Here is a 20428-nt window from a genome sequence, read left to right as displayed (position 1 = left end):
TTTCCAAATTGGATGGGTCCGCATCAAAAAGATCACACGCTTTGAAGGGACAGGAACTCAAGCCATTTTTGATTCTTGGTATTCAGTTCGTCATGGACTTGCAGCCCCCATCTGTCCTGGCGCAATTGCCTCGCCCCCTTCACGCTTCTACCGGCAAGACCCGTATCGGGGATGTCTTCAGTCTCGCCGATGCCAAAAAACGCAAGCGCTATGAAGTCGCAGTTGCCGTGGATGGCGAGGCTGTGAACATTTACAATGTATGTTTTTTACTTCTCTGGTGTTCTCTTGTTTGCATCTAACACTAATCTTCACCAGGTTCAAACACCTAAGCTCGTTACTTCTTACGCCGTCCCACCGCAATCAACTTTCTCTTGCCGCCCATGCTCAGTTCGCAGGAAGTTGTCAAAGAAATCGACAGTTCGGAGGCAAACTTACACGGCTGTAACTAAGCCAGAACATCAGATCAAGTGCTTTGTGGAAGAGATCGGTAGCAGCGGCTCAAGTGCTCCGGTCATTTCTTCTTCGGCTACCACGGTGACCGACTCGACCAGCCCGACAAATTTTGTGGGAATAGTGCCCTCTAGTACCGATGCCGAAGGAGAGACGGACCCATTCGATATTCTGGCAGTTCACGAGGATGGTCGTGTGCGTAGACTGTCTTCGGATCTGAAGACCCAACGATGGAGTATTCAACACAGTGAGATTGCAAAGGTTTGCTCTACTCACAATGTCCAATCCAGCTTTTTGGTCGAATTCGATGATGCGAAGAAGGCTTTGTTCAAAAGACGGCAGGATTTGGCTTTGCTGGCGCTGGGCGATCTGACAACTTCGGGGACCAACGAGCCATCTATCTTGCTTATGGTATCTCAACCGAAGAATGCCGATCGAGTCCCCCTCAAGGACATCATTGTGCAAATGTTCTCAGTCCCCGCTCATGCGAAGTCGGAGTCACGGTTGGACGAAAGCCAGCGCCTACGCCATCTACAAACTTTCCACATCCCAGACGTGAACGGCCTGGAAACCACCAATGGCAATGCTATGCAATGGAGCTTCCATTCTGGCTCGGCGGGGTTGAACCTTTCTTTTGAAAGGGGTTTCATCAACGTTGACCTCTCTCAGTACTCTCCCTGCGTCACGTCGCAATTCGTCCTTGATGAGGAGGAGTTCTCCTCGGTCATGCGCATTTCTCCCCAATCCGTGATCGGAGCACAACAATCTCTTGTGGCGGTGTATGATACCCAATACCATTCTGTGCAGCGCAGCATTCCAGGCGGTGATCTTTTGTCAAGCACTGGATCGACCCCAGAGACTCCCACAAACTTCATCAGCTACTTCGCCAAACTTGGAATTGCCGTCGCAACCAAGGGCAACACTCTTATTGCCTTTGACTTGAGCTCTCTCGCTAGTGCGCCCAGCTCTTCGCTGAAGCGGACCAGAGATAGCCTGCTGATTGACGCCATCGGCAGAGGTATTGGTTCATCTGGTGCACAGTGGGATATCGCGTCGAAGAAACACCGATCTGACAACATGGCCTCCCTTCGACTTACTTCACCAGAGCAAGTTGAGAAATGGACTCAGCTCACAAAAACAGTGGAGGAGGCAACCAAGACAAAGAATATTGACTTGTTCGATGATGCCGTTCTGACATACTTCAGCACCTCCGATGCCTCCACAACGCTCCCAGTCCGTGGGCAATATGTTAACTCAGAAGCAACTCTTTTCTTGCTGTCAAAAATATTCGCTGTGGAGGAGTCTGCCTCAGATGACACCGTGTCGGCCTCCCCTTCATCTCAACTCCGTGTTGCTATGTGGCCCCCGACTACCTGCGACTGGCTGATTCGCTTGGGACATCTGTCACTCGACAACGTTGAGATTGCGCTCCGTCGTGCATGCAAGCCACGTATCTTGCAGCCATTCCCCACCGGATCGTTCATTCAGGCCCTCCTCGATTCGGATCCCTCGTTGAAGCAGGTCAACCAAGTGCTTGAGGGTCCCACTCTGATTTCCTCCGATGAGTTGGCCTACGCGCTCAAGACCTTCTTGAACCAGGCACGTTCCCACTCTGGAACGCTCGAGGAGACAGCTCGTGCGATCACAAATGGTGATATTGCCACTCCTACCCAAGAACTTACAAAACAGCTGGGGGCCGAAACGGCAACACTGAAGGATATCTTCGCTGGTCTAAACACCTCGCTCCAAAAGATTCACTCACAGCCCGCATCAGTGGTCGTTCATTCCCTCCGCTCCAACCTTTCCCGAACAGAACTCATTTCTATGGTTCACCATCTCCGCCTTTCCCTTGCTACTGGGGGTTACACTTCTCGATTCACTGAAAACCCCCCAACACCTATTACTCTTGACCAAATTACCCCCACCCTTTCTCTCAACGTTATCGTTGATCTCATCACTGCCTCCGTGGATGCCGTGGGCCCGTCCGGTTGGATCTCGGCCATCCCCGCAGTGGCTGACTTTGAGGACTCAGACTCGGTCACTGCCGCTGCTAGTCGTGAAATGGAATTGATTGCGGACATGAAGTCCGAAGTCTCCGCCGCGCTTGCAGGAGTGGAAGAGGCAACCTATCTCAAGGGTGTTTTGTGCGAGTACCTCCGCTTTGCGGACCAAGTCAGCACCCCAGCTACTACCTCCGAAGATGCCCTGGCCAAGATGGATGCCGAGGCGGCTCCTTCCCACCTGGTCCGTTACGAGAAACTCAATGGTGCCGACTTGATGGTCTTCACTCGTCCCGGTGAGGGAGAGGATGGCTACGATGGCGATGCTGGTGGCAAGATGCTACCGCTGTCACTCAAGGCTGCTTCTACTGACGTGTCCCGCACCAAGACCAAGAAGTCGACGGGTGAGGTCAAGAACCGCAGCAGCCGTGAGATTGGTTACTTACGCCGCAAAGCGGTTGGCAAGTACTCATTCGAGAGACTGATTATTTAAGATCATTGATGTGCATTTCATGTTTTATACTGTAACATTCATTATTGACGGAGACAATATCCTAGGAGTTAGACACGAACAATACATATTTGGGTTCCTAGACAGTATTTCAATTATTTATTTTCTGTGCGAATAACTATCTCGCCCTTGCGCGTGCTAAATATATCGATATTCGAACCAAGGGATTTTGGGTCAATATGATTTGCTTTTTTTGGTGACGATCAAGCCTTGCAGATATATATATAAGGTGGGACCAGGGACGCTGAAAATATTTTCGATCTACGATCAATGTTCAAAAACATTTAGACATCGCTAAACACTACGCAAGACATGATAACAGGTCAATTCCAGGGCTTATATTGAATGAACAAAACCAGGACTAAATGGGACTAGTCAACATATTAGGCTTCAAAGGGATTCAATAGTTGTAGCTTGACATCTGGGGTGTTTGGAGATATTTAGCAGCTTTTCCCCCAAAATAAAATAAAGAAAGGGCAATACTGGGAACTAGGGTCAAACGTATAATTGATAGATCCCAAAAATTATATAATATTTTATATTATTAAGTATTCTACAAAGAGTAACTATAGGATATTGATCTGGACGGAGAACAAAAAGGTAAACAAAAAGATAATAAACAAGGGGAGCTTTCCTTAAGTGGAGATACACTGGACACCGCATCTCCGCACTCTTACCCGTTCTTCTTCTCTTTCATTAGCTCCGCTCTATGCCTTTTCATGTTGATGTTGATGTTGATGTTGATGTTGATGTGAAGTTGTTTTGTTTTGACCCGGAACGCGTACCGGCATCATAACAAAGGAAAATGAGCAACCAACCATGGCTTGACAGTCTGTCTGACGACTGGCCATCTCCAGCTTCGCCCACCAGCCCGGTACCCGTTCTACCTGTTCGATCAGAGTCGCCTAAAACCAGTCAGCAAGGCACCCCTAGTCGCATTCCTCTACCCGCCCGGCGTCCCTTGGAACAACAATCGCCGGGAAACATAAAGGATAAGGTTACCCGACCATGTCATTTCCATAGAAGAGAACCTCCGACTCCGAAAACCCCACGAACACCCAAAACACGCAAACCACGATCGCCTCACCCTAATAGTTTGAAATTCACTACACCCAAGGCCGACCCAAAGATCAATTCCAAGCCAAGCCCCAAGGTCAGCCCCAAGCCCACCCCGGGTGCGGCTCGCAGACAGCCCTCAATGGATATGCGCTCCCCTCTGCGATCAGTGTCAAACGTCTCTAAAGCCTCCACACAATCCGAATCCGATGGTACAGTTCAGATCAAACCCAAGGGCAAGGACACAAAAGAGGGTACACCAGAATGGCGCCGGCGACTAGTGCGCGGGGAAATCGCCGCTGGCGAGCAACGTGACCTGTTCGCGCCGATGGGACTTGAAAGCGTGTTCAAGCCGCCCACACCTGGTGCTGCGACGGCGCAGCAAGGTTCCACCCCGTTTACGAAGCAGGATGACAATCTGTGGGATTTCGCCGACACACCCTCGCGACAGGATAGAGACGAGCAGAACAGTCGCGCTAATGACCCCGAACGCGTCGATGATGAGGAGGGAAGGGATAATGGCGACCGATCACCGGAGGGAACCGACAATCGCGCTCCTTGGGAGAATAATGGGGGCCTGGACGTGGATTGGGACCAGGAAGGGTTCTCCCAAGCGGGGAATTCCCAGCTACGGACAGCTAGTGGGCTAGAGGATCTGCGCAACGAGGGAATCACTCCCATAACCTTCACCCGCAACAACACCGTCGATGGCAATGGGACTTCAGAAGTCATCAAGTCTGCGCTGAAGCAGGTCACCAACAAGTTGGAAAGCCTGTCTATTAAAAATGATAGTCGCCCGGACTCCCCCGCAAGCGATAGCCTCCTCTTCTACAACCACAGTGAACCTCACGTGGAAGGGTCTCCGCGAGAAGACAGCTTACTGGACGCGACCAGTCATTCTCTACCCCAGGATCTGTCTATGGGGACTGTGGACTTCAACAGTCGGCGAGGAAACCGCTCCTTCCCTCGGCGATTTTCCCCTTCGCCCTTTCCTTCCCACCGTTTGTCCCCCACAACCCTCGCCAACTCTAAAATCCGAAGTTCTCCCTTGTTCAACCCCCACAAAACTGCGTCACCTGGTCTACCGCGTCCTTCTTCGTCTCATGTGCGGCCATCCACCGCTGGAGCGGAGAATGAGGCCAAGATGCCGTCATCAGGAAGTCCATTGAAGCTGTTTGGTGACCATGACACATTTACTAACAACAGACTTCTTCGGCGCATGAGTCAGTTTGAAGACAATTTCAGCGACACGTCAGAAGGAGAGGAACCCCCTTCGCCCTCAGAAGAAGCGCGAAGAAAAGGGGAAAACCGCAGCCTTCTAAATGCGAGACACGAACCATTGCAGGAGATCTCCCCTAGGCGAAACAACGAACGCCTTGGGTCTCGGAATGCTGTACATCGGATCAGCCAGTTTGGGGGTGGCGAGTTGGACAAATTCGATTTCTCAGACACCAGCCCTTACGAGCCAAAATTGATGTACGATGAGGCCAGAGGGTTTGGGTCCCGCCCGTCTTCACGCAAGCGATCGTCAACTCGGCAAAAATATTTCCGTGGGCCCTCACAGCAAGGGCTGTATCATTACACCAGATCGGCAAGTTCGGGATTCACCCGGAAACCCTCTGCATGGATGCGCCAGGATTTCTTTGATGATATGCGGCATGGGACTCGTCCGAATAATAAAGAAAATATGGCTCCTGATGTGAAGCGAGTACCCCGGGCCCCCGGCATGGACCCCACCCCGAAACGGCGCCGAACAATTATGAGAAATAGCAGTGCCGAGCCCTATCAAAATGCCAACGGCGGTTCGCCTCAGAAGTACGGTGACAGCATGTCACTGTTGCAACGGAGTCTTATGCAACACGGCGTTCAGCTCGAGAATAGTGACTATCTTGCTCCGCCGGGCCTTTCTCAATCGATGCAGCGACCTCGAACACCCACACCAAGCCAAATACGGACAGACGGGGAAAGCCATGTTGCGCCGCACAGAGACTTCTCCGAATCCAATTTCGACAATAACGATTATTCGGATTCCTTTTCCATTGATGGTGACGTCCCACTAGTTAAGATTACTGGGGCTAGTGATACCTCGCGAAAGGGATCTATAACCACCCAGGATTATTTAAACGAGGCCACCAAGATCATGGATCTCATCAGATCGAAAGGACGAGGTGCGGCTGGATTGACAAGCGTACATGAGTCTGACGTGGAAAGTGAAGGCGACGAGTTCAGCGACGACGACGAATCCACACGTGAAGCCTTTTCTCGCCCTCCGAGCCGTGATGGAACGGATCTTCGCAAGTTGAGAGAGGTGAAGGAGTTGAATCCACAGATTTTGAGTCACCTGAAGAAATACCAGGAGCAAGATGATCCGGATGACCGCGAAATGTCCCTGCGTGCTCGTCATAGCCAGGACGAGGGCCAAACCGAGTTCGGTGAATCAAACTCACAGAATATCCGAATTCACGGTCCGAGGAAACGAAAGACTAGTGGCATGACTGATGACACAGCGGAAAACATCGCCCAGGATCTGATGACTATCAACACACAAATGTCTGGTTTCAGTGTCAACTCCCTACCCACCGGCTCTTCACAAAGCTCCCAAGTCAAGGGTATGCTGGCTTCTGACCTTGTAGCCCACCTGATCCCGAATGAGGTCAATGGCTTCAAATATGACCGTTCGAAGAATCAATGGGTGAAGGATGAGGTGGAAGAACCACAGGCGCCAATCTCAGAACCCACCGAGGAGACTGATGATCCATTCAAGGATATTCCGGATCTTAGTGTAGACGAGCTCCAGGAGATGATGCGAGTCCATGGTCTCAGTTCTCCTGCAAAGAGCGACGCTCCAGCTGATCGAGAGCAATTCAAGACCCGTGGTTCTTTGGCTGCGAACACATCCCCCAAGAAACCTGATGTTCGACCACACACGAGAGACGGGGAACCATCTCTCGGCGCAAGCTCGGTTCAATCAAGGTTCACTCGATTCACGTCCAGTGTTCCTAACACTGGGACAAGAGCTACATCATGGGGCACGGACGAGGCCGCAGAAAGGAGAATCTCCGCGCAACGGAAACTTGAAGCCCAGCGTGAGGAGCCGTTGTCTTCGAAGACCCCCCGATCTCTCGGAAAACAAGCACGTGTCGCGACAGTGAATCTCTCATCGCCCCTTGTTTCACGCCCCTCTTCTCGCGGCGAGCCTGATAACGCCCAGTCTGACCCGGACACGAACCACACCTACCATGGGATTGTACCAGACGAAGGTGCAGGCCCAGCAGACCAAGAAAATGGCTCAATACGGTCATCCGTTCCTCCCACGGGGCGTCAAACTTCAGTCGGTGGACAACCGTTCATTCGACGTCCCATCTCGAGGATTGAGGAGAGGAACGAGGAGACTATTGATGACCAAAGCCTCATCCGCAGGAATGACTCACTTCATGTTCAAGAGACACCTGCGAAAAACGAGGCAGAGCATTCTTTGATGCCTGTCCGGAGCGCCGGGCCCGACACGACCTACAGCTTCCACCTCAGTCCACTTGCGGACTTCACTGTCAACCAAGGCGATAAACCTCTGAACCTTGAAATGAGCTACGTGGCTCAACGTACAAATCCTTCCTCTTTGCGACAGGTGCATGGAACGTTCGCACTGGCAACTGAAGATTTGATCAAGCATATTACCGACGTGGAACCATATGAGCCTTATTGGGAACACGTGCGCCGCCTTGTCCTGCGTCAGAAGGGATTGATTACGCTGCACAAGCTGAACGAATTCTGCCCCCGACTAGAGGAGTTGGATGTTTCCGACAATGACATTGGTCAATTGAGCGGCATTCCCCCAACCCTGCGAACCCTCAAGATTTCTAGGAACTGCCTCTCTAACCTGACTCCCTGGGGTCATATGGTCAATTTGCAGTACTTGGACGTTTCAGGAAACGATATCGAGACATTGGATGGCTTCGCGAGCTTGATTCATCTCCGGGAATTGAAGGCCAATGATAATCAGATCCGTAACATAGACGGGATTCTTGATCTGAATGGCTTGCTAAGCCTGAAGCTGAGAAACAACTCTATCACTGCAGTGGATTTTGAAGGGTCCGAGTTGACGCGCCTTCGTGATCTTGACTTGAGCCACAACTGTCTGACATCTGTTCGAAATGTCGAATGGCTTCCGTCACTTGCCACTTTCGATGTCAGCGCCAACCAGATCAGTCGTTTTGACACCTCCGCTTCCCTTATCAGTCTCCGCGCTCTCAAGCTCTCCGAAAACAAACTGGAGGCTTTAGATGCACGAGCTTTCCCTTCTGTGAGCCTTCTTTACCTCGATCAGAACCACCTTTCCACTGTTACCGGCCTTGAGAATTGTCACAATCTCGAGGTACTGTCTCTCCGAGAGCAGACACCATTCAAAGAAAAGGACATTGAACACAGGCTGGATATCGATTTAGGACTTGTCAAGGATGTTCGCAAGGTCTTTTTATCCTCAAACAAGCTTTCCCACCAAAGTGTCTGCCCTTCTGCCCCGCTACTACGACTTCAACTTCTTGATCTAGCTGCGTGCACGTTGAAAAGTCTCCCGAGCGATTTTGCCTTGAGCTTCCCGAACCTCAAGGTCCTAAACCTGAATTTCAACTCGGTTGATGACGTTGAGCCACTAGTTGGAATGAACTGTCTTGCAAGACTGATGGTTGTCGGCAACCGTCTCTCAAGGATGAGAAGGGTCTGTCAGATCCTCAGTCGACTAGGAAAAACTGGGAAAGGAACTGCGTGTTCCTTACGCAAGCTTGATCTCCGTGGGAACCCCTTGACTATTGGCTTTTACCCCCCAGCAGTGACTGGGAGTGGCAATGCCGATCGCATGAAATTGAAGTCTCCAGAACAAGCAGTCGTCCGGCACCAAGGAACCCACCGGGATCTTTCCGACGCTCTATCTGAGCTCGGAAACGATGACCAGGTCTCTCACCGTGCCACCATGGGTGATGAGCCGAAGGCAGATAGAGACATCGAAGTAGACGACCCATACACACTTCCGCACGCCGACCCGCAAGCGGATGTGAAGTACTTTAGGCACCTCGATCAAGCCACACGTCTACGCCGGAGGGTGCTAGAACTCCTGCTCTACGCCGGCACGAGTGGTTCTCTCCATACCCTTGACGGACTAGACCTCCGGCCCTCACTGGGCAACGAATGCTCTGATATGAACAAAGCGTGGGACAGATTGGAACATCTTGGTGTATTGCGGAGGAAGGCGATCAAAAATTAGGCTATATTCTTTTTTTATTCTTTTCTGCCATTTCTTTTTCAATCACGCGAGGAGCGCGTGTGATATGAGCATTGTTGGCGGCGTGTACGGAGTTTTGTTCCTTGAGTTGGAGTAGGCCACGCTTGGTTTTTCGTGTTTGCACAGCATCAGCGCATTACCGGAGTTGGATATCGAATCAATTCTGGCATTTTGGCATCTTTTACTGTCTCTAGCCTATTCGGGTTTTATTTGTCTTGTTGTTCTTGTATGTCTTTGCCCTTTATTGCCGGGGAAAGCAGCGATCTCCCCCCTTGGGAGTCAAAAGTGCGAGCCTTGGAGTCACCAATAAAGACAGTGACACGAGCGTGACCCTGATGGAAGTAGAGTCATTCCTCAGCCTAGACGGTAATCTTCCAGGGACAGGCTCCGAGGGGTGTTTGTAGGTGTTGTCGACGTAGGAATCATCACCTCTCTGCGTACCCACAGGAGCCTTGTCAAGGTCTTTGCTGACAGTGCCGTTGAGAATGTAAGGGAAGTTTGAATGAACCGAGTTGAAGACCTTACGGTCAACACCAAAGTTCTTAGTGAGAATATCTCTGGGGGTGTGGTCAATCCAGTCGTCGACCATGAAGGTAGTTTTTCTAAGTCAGTATATTGAGCTTGTAAAGATGTGACTGGGACATACCCAATCTTCTCAAAGATACCGTCATCAAAAGCGAGGAGATACTCGTTCTCATCGTCCAGGCCTTGCGCATTATGCGCTACGCCCTTTGGGTAATACCATATGTCACCCGTTTCGAGAACGGTAGTGAAGCCACCGTTTTCATCAACGCCGGGCAACAGGAGAGAGCTGCTATATACAAATCCCCACTAGGCCTAAGTGCTAGAGTACGTGATTTGCGGTAGAAAGTGTAGGTATAGTCGTGGCCACTAACCGTGCGGTACCAGTGCAGTTGTAATCCATCTCTCTAGACTTCAGATTAACTTCAAGCACGACATCTCCTCAAGTCTAGGAAGAACCTCTAAGATTTGGCTTTACAGAGAGGGCTGAATACGAGGACAATGGTCCAGCATCAGAGTCCGAGTCGGGTATTGCTTGGATTCTCGACTTTGAGGATGAAATTCGCCATTTCGCAGATCAGCCTCTCGTCGAGGATTCCAAAAGAAGACTACGGCCGACTAATTTGATTCCTAACAATCTATATCAAGTGGGCTTGCTTCATGAGTAAAAGAGATTTTATTTAATATTGTAAGGCGCTTCACTGGGTATCGAGAGCGAATAAAAGGGGAATGCATAGTGCAACATCATTAAAAGAACCAAGCAAATCAACATAGACATAAGCTCAGAGCCCGGTGGCTAAATTTCATGTGCATTTGATGTCGGAGACACCTTCGAGCTTCCATCTATCCGACGCCGACCCTCGATCTGATCTGCAGACACCGACGGACCAGCCCCTTTACTCGCAACGATATCTTCTTCCAATGCAGCGCGGAATTCCTCACGCTTTGGAAGAAGGTACCGCACATCCACGAATCTCAAAATGCTCGTCATAATAATCACAAGAACCAACAGAGCCAATGCAGACTGCCACCCGTACTTATAAAACGGGGCTTGACTCGCAGGCCAGACGAGAACCTGCGACCACGAAGAGATGGCATAGTACCCAGCAACTGCAACGCCGACAACAAGCGACCGAGCCTCGGGATCCTGCGGAATAAGATCAGAGAGCCAGGCGAAGATCAACGGCGCCGTGCCGAGACAAATATACGAGATGAAGTATGACGCATAAGCAGCAGATAAATCCACCGACAACGGATGTGTAGTCCAAACACTCATGATGATACACGGGACGATTCCAATAACTGCCTGAAGAACGATGAGCGTCCAACGGGTTTCAAAGTAATCCGATAACAGAGCCCAGATCCACACAAACACGACATTAATCGCAGACCCTCCAATGGGGATAGCGTTGACCTGCGAGACAGTCCATCTCGCGCTCCCGTCTGGGTTCTTCAGCGATTTCAAAAACAGTCCGAAATAAACATATCCGTATGTGCCAAGGACCGTTGCGATATACAGGATCGCAATGAAGTAAACAACCCACCCGGAGAACGTGCGTTTCACGCCTGCCCAGGTCATCTTCTTTGGCTCGGCGCGGCCGTTGCGCGCGAGCCGTTCTAGTGACAGCTCGCCGTGGACTTTCTTGAACCAGAATGCGCGCGGGTTAGGTCGGTTCGGTAGATCGGGGAGCATGATAAATCCTGCGAATCCCCAGATTACCGTGATGATCGCGTTGATCACGAATAGCCAGCGCCATCCTGCTAGCTCGTTGCGTCCGTCGAGAGTGTCGGTTATTGCGGCTTGCATGGCGCCCGAGAGCATTTGGCCGACTGCTTGGCAGGAGTGGTAGAATCCCATTCGCTTGGCGAGTTCGGTTGGGGTATACCAGTACACTGGGGGTCTGGTTAATTCGAGCCAAGGGAAGGAAATTTGAATGACATACTGAATAATGTCATCATTCCTGGCCATGCGCTACTTTCGCATAGACCGAGGAACACGCGGAGGGCGTAGACTTGTTTCGCGTTCGTTGTCATCGCGATTAACCCGGTCAGAACACCCCATGCGATCTCCAAGCCTGGGAGCCAATAACTTGGACGTACGTAGGTGAGGATGATTTGGGAGGGAATTAGCATTACGCAGTAGGCGGCGTTAAAATAGGTTGTGAATCTAGACTGTATTAGCTATCATGAAGTTGTATGTAAATTTCTCGGACGACTCACAGATTAAGCTCATTTCCGAACAAGTGTAAATCCTCCTTCATGCCAGATACGTAGGCATTGTTGATATTTTGTTGATCGAGATATTTGATAACTGACAGAAGTCAGTTTGGCCGATCCCAAGCTGTTAGAGGGGTAGCCCAACGCACCCTGTGAAATACAGCCGAAGGTCATCAGGAAGATGTCAAGGCGTCGGACCAGGGCCTTCTCCTCCGGAGATCGGACATCGACATTCGACGCATTGCGACGAAACGGTTTGAAGGACACCATTATTATAGTGGTGTGAGGAGAGAGAAAAAAGCCAGCATTCTGGGGACTTTAGCCATTCATATACCCAAGCAGGGCCCGATGATAAGGCGCCCCTGTGACCCCTCACAGATAAAGTAATACGTCTGGGGTAGACTTTTAGCTTGTCTTTGGCTTCGAGGGACTAGGACGTTTCTGCAAGGTGCACGCGTGATAAGCCTTCCAAGCACCAATGGTTGTCCTTGTAACATCGGAGGAATGCCGAGGTCGATATAGAGAGGCATTTTGGCGTTTAGTCAATTCCAACTCCACTGCCAAGGTCGGCTTAACGAGTGGATCTAGAGAGAGGGAGAATCCTATCAGTTAGACGAGTCTGAAGGGGAAAATCCTTTTAAGGATTTGAGGGGGAAGTCCGCGATAGGAGAATCCCAGGCTTCCCCGCATGCGACAACGGAGAATACGAGACACACACTCTCTCCGACTTATATATGTTGTATATATTTCTTGAATATTTGTGGAAACTTTGACTAATTGCATATCCTCTGAAATGTCAGCTTCAAATATTGAGACAAGCAGAAGCCTGCCAAATCCCACTCCTTGCTTGAGCTACTGGCAACGAACAACTCGGGCATACCCCAATTTGCATGCAAATATCGATACAACCGTTCCATCCCACTCAAAATATGTCATTATAGGATCCGGTATTTCTGGCGGTTTAACGGCCTTCAAGCTGATCGAAGGAGGCGCCAAACCCGAGGATATCGTGGTTCTCGAGGCACGGGAGGCAGCAAGTGGCGCAAGCTCGCGAAATGCCGGACATGTGCGACCAGGTCTGTCAGACTTCCATGGGAATATGGCGAGCATTTCTAATTTGCAAAATAGATGCTTTCAGGGGTTTCAGTGCATATGCCAAAGTGCATGGAGAGCAACAAGCATTGAAGATCATCCAGGACGAGCGACTGGTCCTAGAAAGAGTCGACGCATTTGTCAAGGAACATAATGTAGAATGCGACTTCAACTTGACAACGACATTTGATGTTTGCATGACCCCGGAATTCGCGGCCTACGAGGCAGAGAGCCTGGAAGCGTTTAAGAAAGCAGGCGGCGACACTTCGCACATCATATTCCACGAAGGAGACCAGGCCACGCAGAAGACGAGAGTCCCGGGGGCTGTAGCAGCATATGAGTGGCCGGCTGGATCAAGCCACCCGGCAAAGCTTGCACAGTTTCTTCTTCAGGCCGTGATATCGAAGGGTGCGAGGCTCTTCACGTTCTGTCCTGCCACTGAAATTGAACGAAGTGGCGCGACCTCCGAAACATGGAAAGTGCACACACCCCGGGGGATAATAGAAGCGGAGAAAATTGTTCATTGCACGAATGCCCATGCTGCCCTGTTACTGCCGCAGCTGGAGGCTTATATTCGGCCAAACCGTGCACAGGCTCACTCTCTTGTGCCTGTTACAGCTTTCTCAGGGCAGAACGCTCTGCAGAAAACTTTCTCGCTCCGCTTTAGCCTCCTCCATTTCTACTCCCTGATCCAGCGTAAGGGAGATGGTACATTGGTGTTAGGTGTATCGCGGTCAAACCCAAACTTGAGCCCTGAGACAAATGCTACTCGATTCAGCACTGACGATTCCCGGTACAATGAAGAGATTGTTCAGGATGCTCTGCAGACTTTTGGTGAGATATTTCCTGCTTATTCGTCCCAGGCTGCTATGCATGGTGAGGGTCTGGATCATGCTTGGACTGGGATAATTGCCATGACCACAGACTCTGTTCCGTTCGTCGGGGCAATTGATTCCCTTCCTGGGCAATATATCTGTGCCGGATTTAATGGCCATGGTGAGTTTTTCTTTTGCGAGATTATATCCTGGAATGACACGCTAACTGGAGACAGGTATGGCCCGGATATTTACGTGCGCTCCGGCTGTAGCTCAACTTGTGCTTGGGAAGACCTGGGATGAAACGGGGCTGCCAGAATGTTTCCAATTTAGCGACGAAAGGCTCTCCCGGCTTTCAAATGGAGATTTGCCTTCCATTTGGTAGCGGAGTTTTATACCCCGGTTGATACGATTGAAATACACCATATACATTTTCTGTAATGTGTTATGGTAGAGGCTCAATAACTCTCATATGGTTGATCAACCTGGTACGCTATGTAATCTTCAATATAAAGAGCGCATTTAATTGAGAATACTAAGTACAGGGGGTAAAAGATTAAAGAGAAAAGGTCCTCTAGGACAGGATCTCCTATGTTCCTCGTCAAACATCTACCTTACGTAGAGCAAGATTCTGATTCTGTATACTTCGCAAACCACTCTTGCCAGCACTCTTTCCAGCACTCTTTCCAGCACTCTTTCCAGCACTCTTTGTACTAGTCTTTATGAGGTCTTTTTGCTAACATAGTCTCTCCTAATTGTTAGACAGACTTGGCGATCACTTCAACAGGCTCAGAAGGGCAATGACAGAACTAGAAGGTAGTTGGCGTGAACCGAGAGACTCTTTAGAAGCAAGGAAAACAGTGGCAGAAACAAGAATCTGCAATAATATTCGCCTGACAGCTCAGGGTAAACCTAGAAGAGCTGATTCGAAGTAAACTCGCGCTTTTCCGTTGGACGGAAGGTGACCCAGTCCTCTCCAGCATTTTGCGTCTTCGGTTGATCCTCGTAATAAGGATGGTGAGAGCAGTAGTTCTTGCTGAATCTCCAATTGGCACCTTGACACTTCGGATTCGCAGCACATTCTTTGTAGCATGTCTCTGGGTCGGTCACATCCTTTCGAACCGTGATCATGTCCGTTTTTGTGCTATATGCCTTCCCGCAAATAACCTCAAATTCAATCCCATTGAAGACGCGAGTCGTGCCATCTTGTGTCGGGCAATAGGGCTTCGTACCTTCCTCGGTTTCTTCCTCGGCAGAACAGTCGATCTTGCCACAGCATTGGTTCTTGCTATTTTTCCAGATGCAATTGTTCTTGTCGGCCCGGATATCACATGGAACCTCAAGGAGTTCAAATTCAATGCAGGAGTCGGTGGCCTTGTTATCAAAGGAGATACCCGGGCTGACGTCTGGACAAGCTTGCGAAAGTCCTTGGTTGAACCCTGTAAGGCAATATTTACCACAGGGCCACTTGGTGAACGAGAAGTTCCCAGCTTTTTCATAGTCGGGAGTCTTGCCGATGTGAGCACCATTCTGTTTATTGTCCACCCATTGGTTGGCATCGGTTGCGTAAGGCAGACTGCCATGAAGGTCCTTGATCTTGACTTCATCGCTTGGATTGACCGGCAGGCCTGGCGTGCATTTTTCATCCCTGCAAAGTTGAAATTTTGCAGGCCGGATATACTTGCTCAGCTTTGTTTCAGAGTACTGGCCACCGTTGAAAGTCAAATAGTTCTCCGACCTTCCAGTGAGGAAGTAGCATTTTCCTGTATGAGATTAGTTGCTTTGCTCCAGCGTAAAAGTGCATAGTATGATGTACCTGTCTTCAAACCAGAGTCACACTTGCCAGCTTTGACGGGCTTGCAGGTGCCGTCGTCGGCCATGGTCTGGTCCTTGGGGCACTGGCACTTTCCATCGACCATCTCTTGGCCATTGGGACACTTCTCTGCTCTCTTGCACATATCGCCGTCATAGACCGAGCCTTTCACACAGCACTCATATCCAACATCCGCAGAGCCGGTCACGTCATGGCCCTCCGCGCAGCAGTGCCATTCAGTGTCCGCAGACCCTTTAAGGCTTTCTCCCTCCAGACAACAAGTGGCGTGCTTTTTGTCCGGAGTGATAAAGGGTGTCTCGTTTTCTTCGCAGTGATAGCTCCCGCTAACGGCCAGTTCCCCACCGGATACTGTGTCCCTCGACATAGGGCTCTTTCCCAGGTGCGCCGACTTCATCTGGCTCGACTTTCCTGCCATATACAGCATAAGCCTGAAGAAGGATGGCGAGAATGCCGAGAGAAGAGCCTTTCATAGTCGTTTTGGTATATAGAAATTGAGAGTGATTGAGGGTTTGTGATGATAGAGAGCAATGGAATGGTCTTCACGGGCTCTTTATATCTTGTTCTCCCTGTGCCAACCCCTCTTTGCACACATGGCTCAAGCCCCGGTACCGCGTCACCTTCCTCTAAGTCAGTATCTAAGTTTGAAGGAGAAGACGATCTGCCCCATACTTGTGGAGTACATCAGTTGCCCTCACTGGAGTAAGCGGGGTCCTGAAGATTCTGACGCATTCATGCCAGCTGTGTTTTCATGCAGTTCATGGCAGACCTTTACTTCTTGCTAGATCTTCCTAGGCTTTGTGCCTTCGTCTCTTTTACCCAGTGAAGCTATTCAAATAGGCATGACAGCATATAGAGATCATCATCAGCACCATATTAATTCATACTGTTGATCTCCTCTTTCTTTCTCGTAATCTGCACAACACAGACACCATCACTCTCAAGTACGAAAAGCCTCATTGGTCTAAGATAGCTAGCCCCACGGGCTCTGCAGAGCATTGTAGTTCGTGGTGAGTGTCGATCAGCTTAGTGATCAGTTCCTCCCCCCGGGAGTAATGGGACGGGACGAACCCAGTGGTGGGGTACACCAGATGCAGATCGGCAATGACTCCAACTGCATGCTAGGGATTAACTTCGTCAGGAGCATGGAATTGATTTGTATACTCAGTACTTGTTGAAGATATATGTCAATTTTCGGATTCAAGATCACCAATTCGGCATTTCAGCAATGCAACGGAGCATAACAATCGCGGCGAATAGCACGAGGTTGTTGGATCTTTTTTGCTAGGGGCACGCGAGGATCTACAACATACGAAGATTGTTGTAGGTACCGTCACCTAGGCGAAATGTCCCGTATGTGGAGATGCCAAGCCATGGGTTTACGTACAAAGTGCAGCCATATACATACAAGGCGATTGATGCAGATGTGTCAAAGATGGATCTGCAAGAGGGGTTCTCGTCTCCAAGTGCCCAGGTGGGTACTTGAAGAGTTTGGATTGCGGGGAAGACGACAGATCTTCCTTTGTCAAGTAGGTATATATGCAGCTATTTATGTCATAGCTGAGGTGGTGTACACGTACAATATGATCTTCATTATAGTTCATCAATTCCAATTATCTTCTTTCTTTGCTATTGGCGGAGAACGAGATCATCCCACTTTCAGGTGAACTGCAGCAAAACATTTTTGCATAGAAAGTGCGATTGCATTTTGTGACGAACTTAGCGAGAGGGATGCTCGGAGGAACTCGTACCGAGCTGTTTATAGCTTCAAGGAGGGTTCCGGAAAGCTTAGTAGTAGTTATGCCTGTTCTCCCTGTTCTCAAACTCTTGGTATAGTTAGTGTGTAGGCTTGTGGTGTAGTATGGAGAGGACAATAGTCAAAGGGATATACCCAAGGAAACTGCTAAAAAAGGACACTGAAAAGACATATGAAAAAGCTGTCGAAGAAGACTACTTAGAAATGGAGGGATTGGAAATGGGATAGTTGGGGGTGATAGTTTGCGCAAAAGGGGTGCATTGTCTGTCAGCGGGGTTAAAACACGATGTTTGCGCCACAAGGAGAGGTGGTGGTTAATACAATATCCACTGCAAAAACACGCTGTAGCTTGTCAGTACTAGGGTTATATATGCTCCGTAGGTGGGCGGGGCGGTCGAGGCGGGAGACCAGGGTAGGTATGAATCAAAACAAAGCTTAGTAATGGAGGTAACGCAGCCTCCTATTTCCAGACTCAAACCCCTCCCTTTTTCGTCCCACGTTCCAAGAAAGAAGTCTAGTTCTTCACCGAGAAACAACCTTGGAAGTTGGAGAAGGTATCCCATCCATTGGAAGCTCCTTCCGACCCACAGAGTGGGGCATCGGACCGTCCCGAAAAGGCAATCATATCCACATCCAAGCTACCGTGGTATCCTTGGTATCCTTGGTGTCCTTGGAAGGCTCACAATCGGAAGACGCCAAACAAGATACCGAAAGGAGATACAAAAAAGAAGTCCCAAAAAGTCGCGAAACACACACGATCCAAGCTGTGGTCATATCCTTTGAAAAGACAGGTAAGAAGATGAAGCTATTCCCATCGAAGCTTCGTACAGTTAACTCTTCAAAGCCAACGTTCGACGTCGAACGCAATCCACATGCACCCATGATTGGCTTACAATTTACAAGCCGCGTGGCAAAACGCACATTTTCTTCCCTCCGCACGAAACCGCTCCACCTCCCTCCTACAAATCCTACCTTCGCCATACCCAGCCACGAGGTCGTCGATGAAGAGAGATTCCTGAACGATGGCCTCCAAGACTTCTACCCTGCAAGACCGGGCGAGACACTTGGCGATAATTACCAGTTGCTAGCGAAGATCGGCTGGGGAACGAGTTCAACCGTATGGCTAGCGCGAGATCTCACAAGGTATGTTTCATTTCCGCGCCAATACTGTTCAATGTTGGTTGTAGCTGCTGAGTCGCTAGGTACCAATGGCAGCCCGAGCGAACAGTTGCTGTGAAACTTTTGAATAGCTGTTATGGTAAATCTGGGAATGATCTTCTCAGTATCGAGGAAACCGTTGCACAAAAGAATCCTTCACATCAGGGTTATGGGTCTGTACGGACCTGTCAGGAAAGTTTTGAGCTCGAGATTCCAGGCAGGAAGAACACTTGCCTTGTATACGAGGCAATGCGGGAGCCAATGACAGTGTTTCAGCAACGTTTCGAGAACGGAAGAATGCCTCTTCCTGTTGCCAAGGCGTATATTGGATTGCTTCTTCTCGGGTTGCAGTATTTGCACGCTGAGTGCAGACTCGTTCATACTGGCAAGTAATACCCGTTGACTTCTAGTATGGCTGTGAAAGAAAAGGATTTGCTAACCAGAAAAGTTGCTATAGATCTGAAGCTCGCAAATATCCTAATGACTTTCGAAAATGAGAAAGCTATTCCAAAGTTCATTCATGAACAAGTCACCAAGTTTCCCATGCATTACCATACCGATCCAGTAACAAACCGCACCACCTACCGAAGCTACGACGGTTTTGGACCAATGGACGTTGAGGACATCGCAAACGTCCTCCCCAAGATAACCGATTTCGGCTCGGCATGGAAGTTCGACAACGTCGACCCAGAAACGAAGTCACAGCGCCAAACCGTCGTTACGTGTCCTATACAGCCAGACTACTACCGGGCACCAGAAGTTGTCCTCGGATATGGGTGGGATTTCAGCGCAGACATATGGAACTTCGGTGTCCTTGTAAGCCGAATACCATGTGCCTATCCATGCTGCCAAGACTAACACGTTGTTTTTCAAGGTTTGGAACATCATCGAAGGCACAGAGCTGTTTACGCAGGTGCAAGATGCTAACGGTCGATATGATCCGAAATTCCATCTGGCAGAAATGATCGCTCTGCTTGGCCCACCACCTAAGGAGGTAATTGAGCGAGCAGAGTATATGTCGCAGGTGGGTTATCCTTCTCCAATTACCATTGGGGCAGGGAAGCCGTGCAAAAACGCCCGGGAGGTTTTTGGTGGTCCGTACTTTGATAAAGAAGGTGAGTCTTCGATTCTAAGTTCCGACATGTGCGTTATTTTGGCTGATTGTTGGCTGAAGGGAAATTCCTTCACGAGGAACTCATACCAAGTCGAAAACTGGAGGATACGATCCCTTCTCTTGATGACTCGGAAAGGGAGCTTTTCTTGTCATTTGCTAGGGATATGCTCACGTGGGTTCCATCAGAGAGGAAATCTGCTCGTGAGCTGACGGCGCATCCGTTCCTCAATTTCGGTGGACATATTACTATGGACCTCTTGGAGGGGCGCTCTTAGAACATGACCTGTTCGATCCATGTACACTATGCTGTTTGTAGTTTGTCTACAGTGAGAAGCTCTCCACTATGTATACTATCTCCACTATGCATTAAAAGAGCATTGAAGGATCTTTGCGCAAATGGTCACGAGTTGGAAATCGCTGTTGAACTTATGGTACATGCTCGCTGGTAAATGCCAAATATCTGCGAACGTAGGCCGGATATGACGTCCAGTATTATGTACTTATTAGCAGCGATTGGAGAATGATCCTCAAGAGGAACCCCAAAGGGAATGTCGCCGTCCTAGCCTGAAATGGTACGAGACCACCTAAGAGAAGAGCCTTGATAAGATATGTAGGCCATTATACCGGCCCA

General features: G+C 49.6%; 7 protein-coding genes across 7 annotated transcripts; 4 read left to right on the top strand and 3 right to left on the bottom strand.

Moving 5' to 3' along the window:
- Positions 1-92: 92 nt before the first annotated feature.
- Positions 93-2943, top strand: N7525_006545 (uncharacterized protein; the record flags this gene model as incomplete). Its single annotated transcript, XM_002568944.1, has 2 exons — positions 93-257; positions 316-2943. 2 exons carry the CDS (start codon positions 93-95, stop codon positions 2941-2943), a joined length of 2793 nt encoding a protein of 930 aa, XP_002568990.1.
- An 823-nt stretch (positions 2944-3766) lies between these two features.
- Positions 3767-9274, top strand: N7525_006544 (uncharacterized protein; the record flags this gene model as incomplete). The annotated part of the gene is made up of 1 exon (XM_002568945.2): positions 3767-9274. One exon carries the CDS (start codon positions 3767-3769, stop codon positions 9272-9274), a length of 5508 nt encoding a protein of 1835 aa, XP_002568991.1.
- Positions 9275-9533: 259 nt separating this feature from the next.
- Positions 9534-10217, bottom strand: N7525_006543 (uncharacterized protein; the record flags this gene model as incomplete). Its single annotated transcript, XM_061213767.1, has 3 exons — positions 9534-9894; positions 9939-10103; positions 10189-10217. 3 exons carry the CDS (start codon positions 10215-10217, stop codon positions 9534-9536), a joined length of 555 nt encoding a protein of 184 aa, XP_061068198.1.
- A 393-nt stretch (positions 10218-10610) lies between these two features.
- N7525_006542 (uncharacterized protein) lies at positions 10611-12301 on the bottom strand (the record flags this gene model as incomplete). The annotated part of the gene is made up of 4 exons (XM_002568947.1): positions 10611-11707; positions 11758-11981; positions 12035-12125; positions 12181-12301. 4 exons carry the CDS (start codon positions 12299-12301, stop codon positions 10611-10613), a joined length of 1533 nt encoding a protein of 510 aa, XP_002568993.1.
- A 523-nt stretch (positions 12302-12824) lies between these two features.
- Positions 12825-14323, top strand: N7525_006541 (NAD(P)/FAD-dependent oxidoreductase; the record flags this gene model as incomplete). The annotated part of the gene is made up of 3 exons (XM_002568948.1): positions 12825-13107; positions 13160-14119; positions 14175-14323. The coding sequence occupies 3 exons, from the start codon at positions 12825-12827 to the stop codon at positions 14321-14323; spliced, it is 1392 nt and encodes a 463-aa protein (XP_002568994.1).
- Positions 14324-14850: 527 nt separating this feature from the next.
- Positions 14851-16136, bottom strand: N7525_006540 (uncharacterized protein; the record flags this gene model as incomplete). Its single annotated transcript, XM_002568949.1, has 2 exons — positions 14851-15701; positions 15755-16136. The coding sequence occupies 2 exons, from the start codon at positions 16134-16136 to the stop codon at positions 14851-14853; spliced, it is 1233 nt and encodes a 410-aa protein (XP_002568995.1).
- A 2269-nt stretch (positions 16137-18405) lies between these two features.
- On the top strand, positions 18406-20072 carry N7525_006539 (uncharacterized protein; the record flags this gene model as incomplete). The annotated part of the gene is made up of 5 exons (XM_061213766.1): positions 18406-18668; positions 18728-18783; positions 19141-19499; positions 19558-19798; positions 19984-20072. The coding sequence occupies 5 exons, from the start codon at positions 18406-18408 to the stop codon at positions 20070-20072; spliced, it is 1008 nt and encodes a 335-aa protein (XP_061068197.1).
- Between the last annotated feature and the right edge of the window lie 356 nt (positions 20073-20428).

This window comes from Penicillium rubens, assembly GCF_028828025.1.
Source record: "Penicillium rubens strain IBT 27055 chromosome Unknown utg000003l_segment0_segment0, whole genome shotgun sequence".
Taxonomy (NCBI): domain Eukaryota; kingdom Fungi; phylum Ascomycota; class Eurotiomycetes; order Eurotiales; family Aspergillaceae; genus Penicillium; species Penicillium rubens.
Note: the sequence above shows the minus strand (reverse complement) of the source record. Positions and strands in the feature narration are given on the sequence as shown.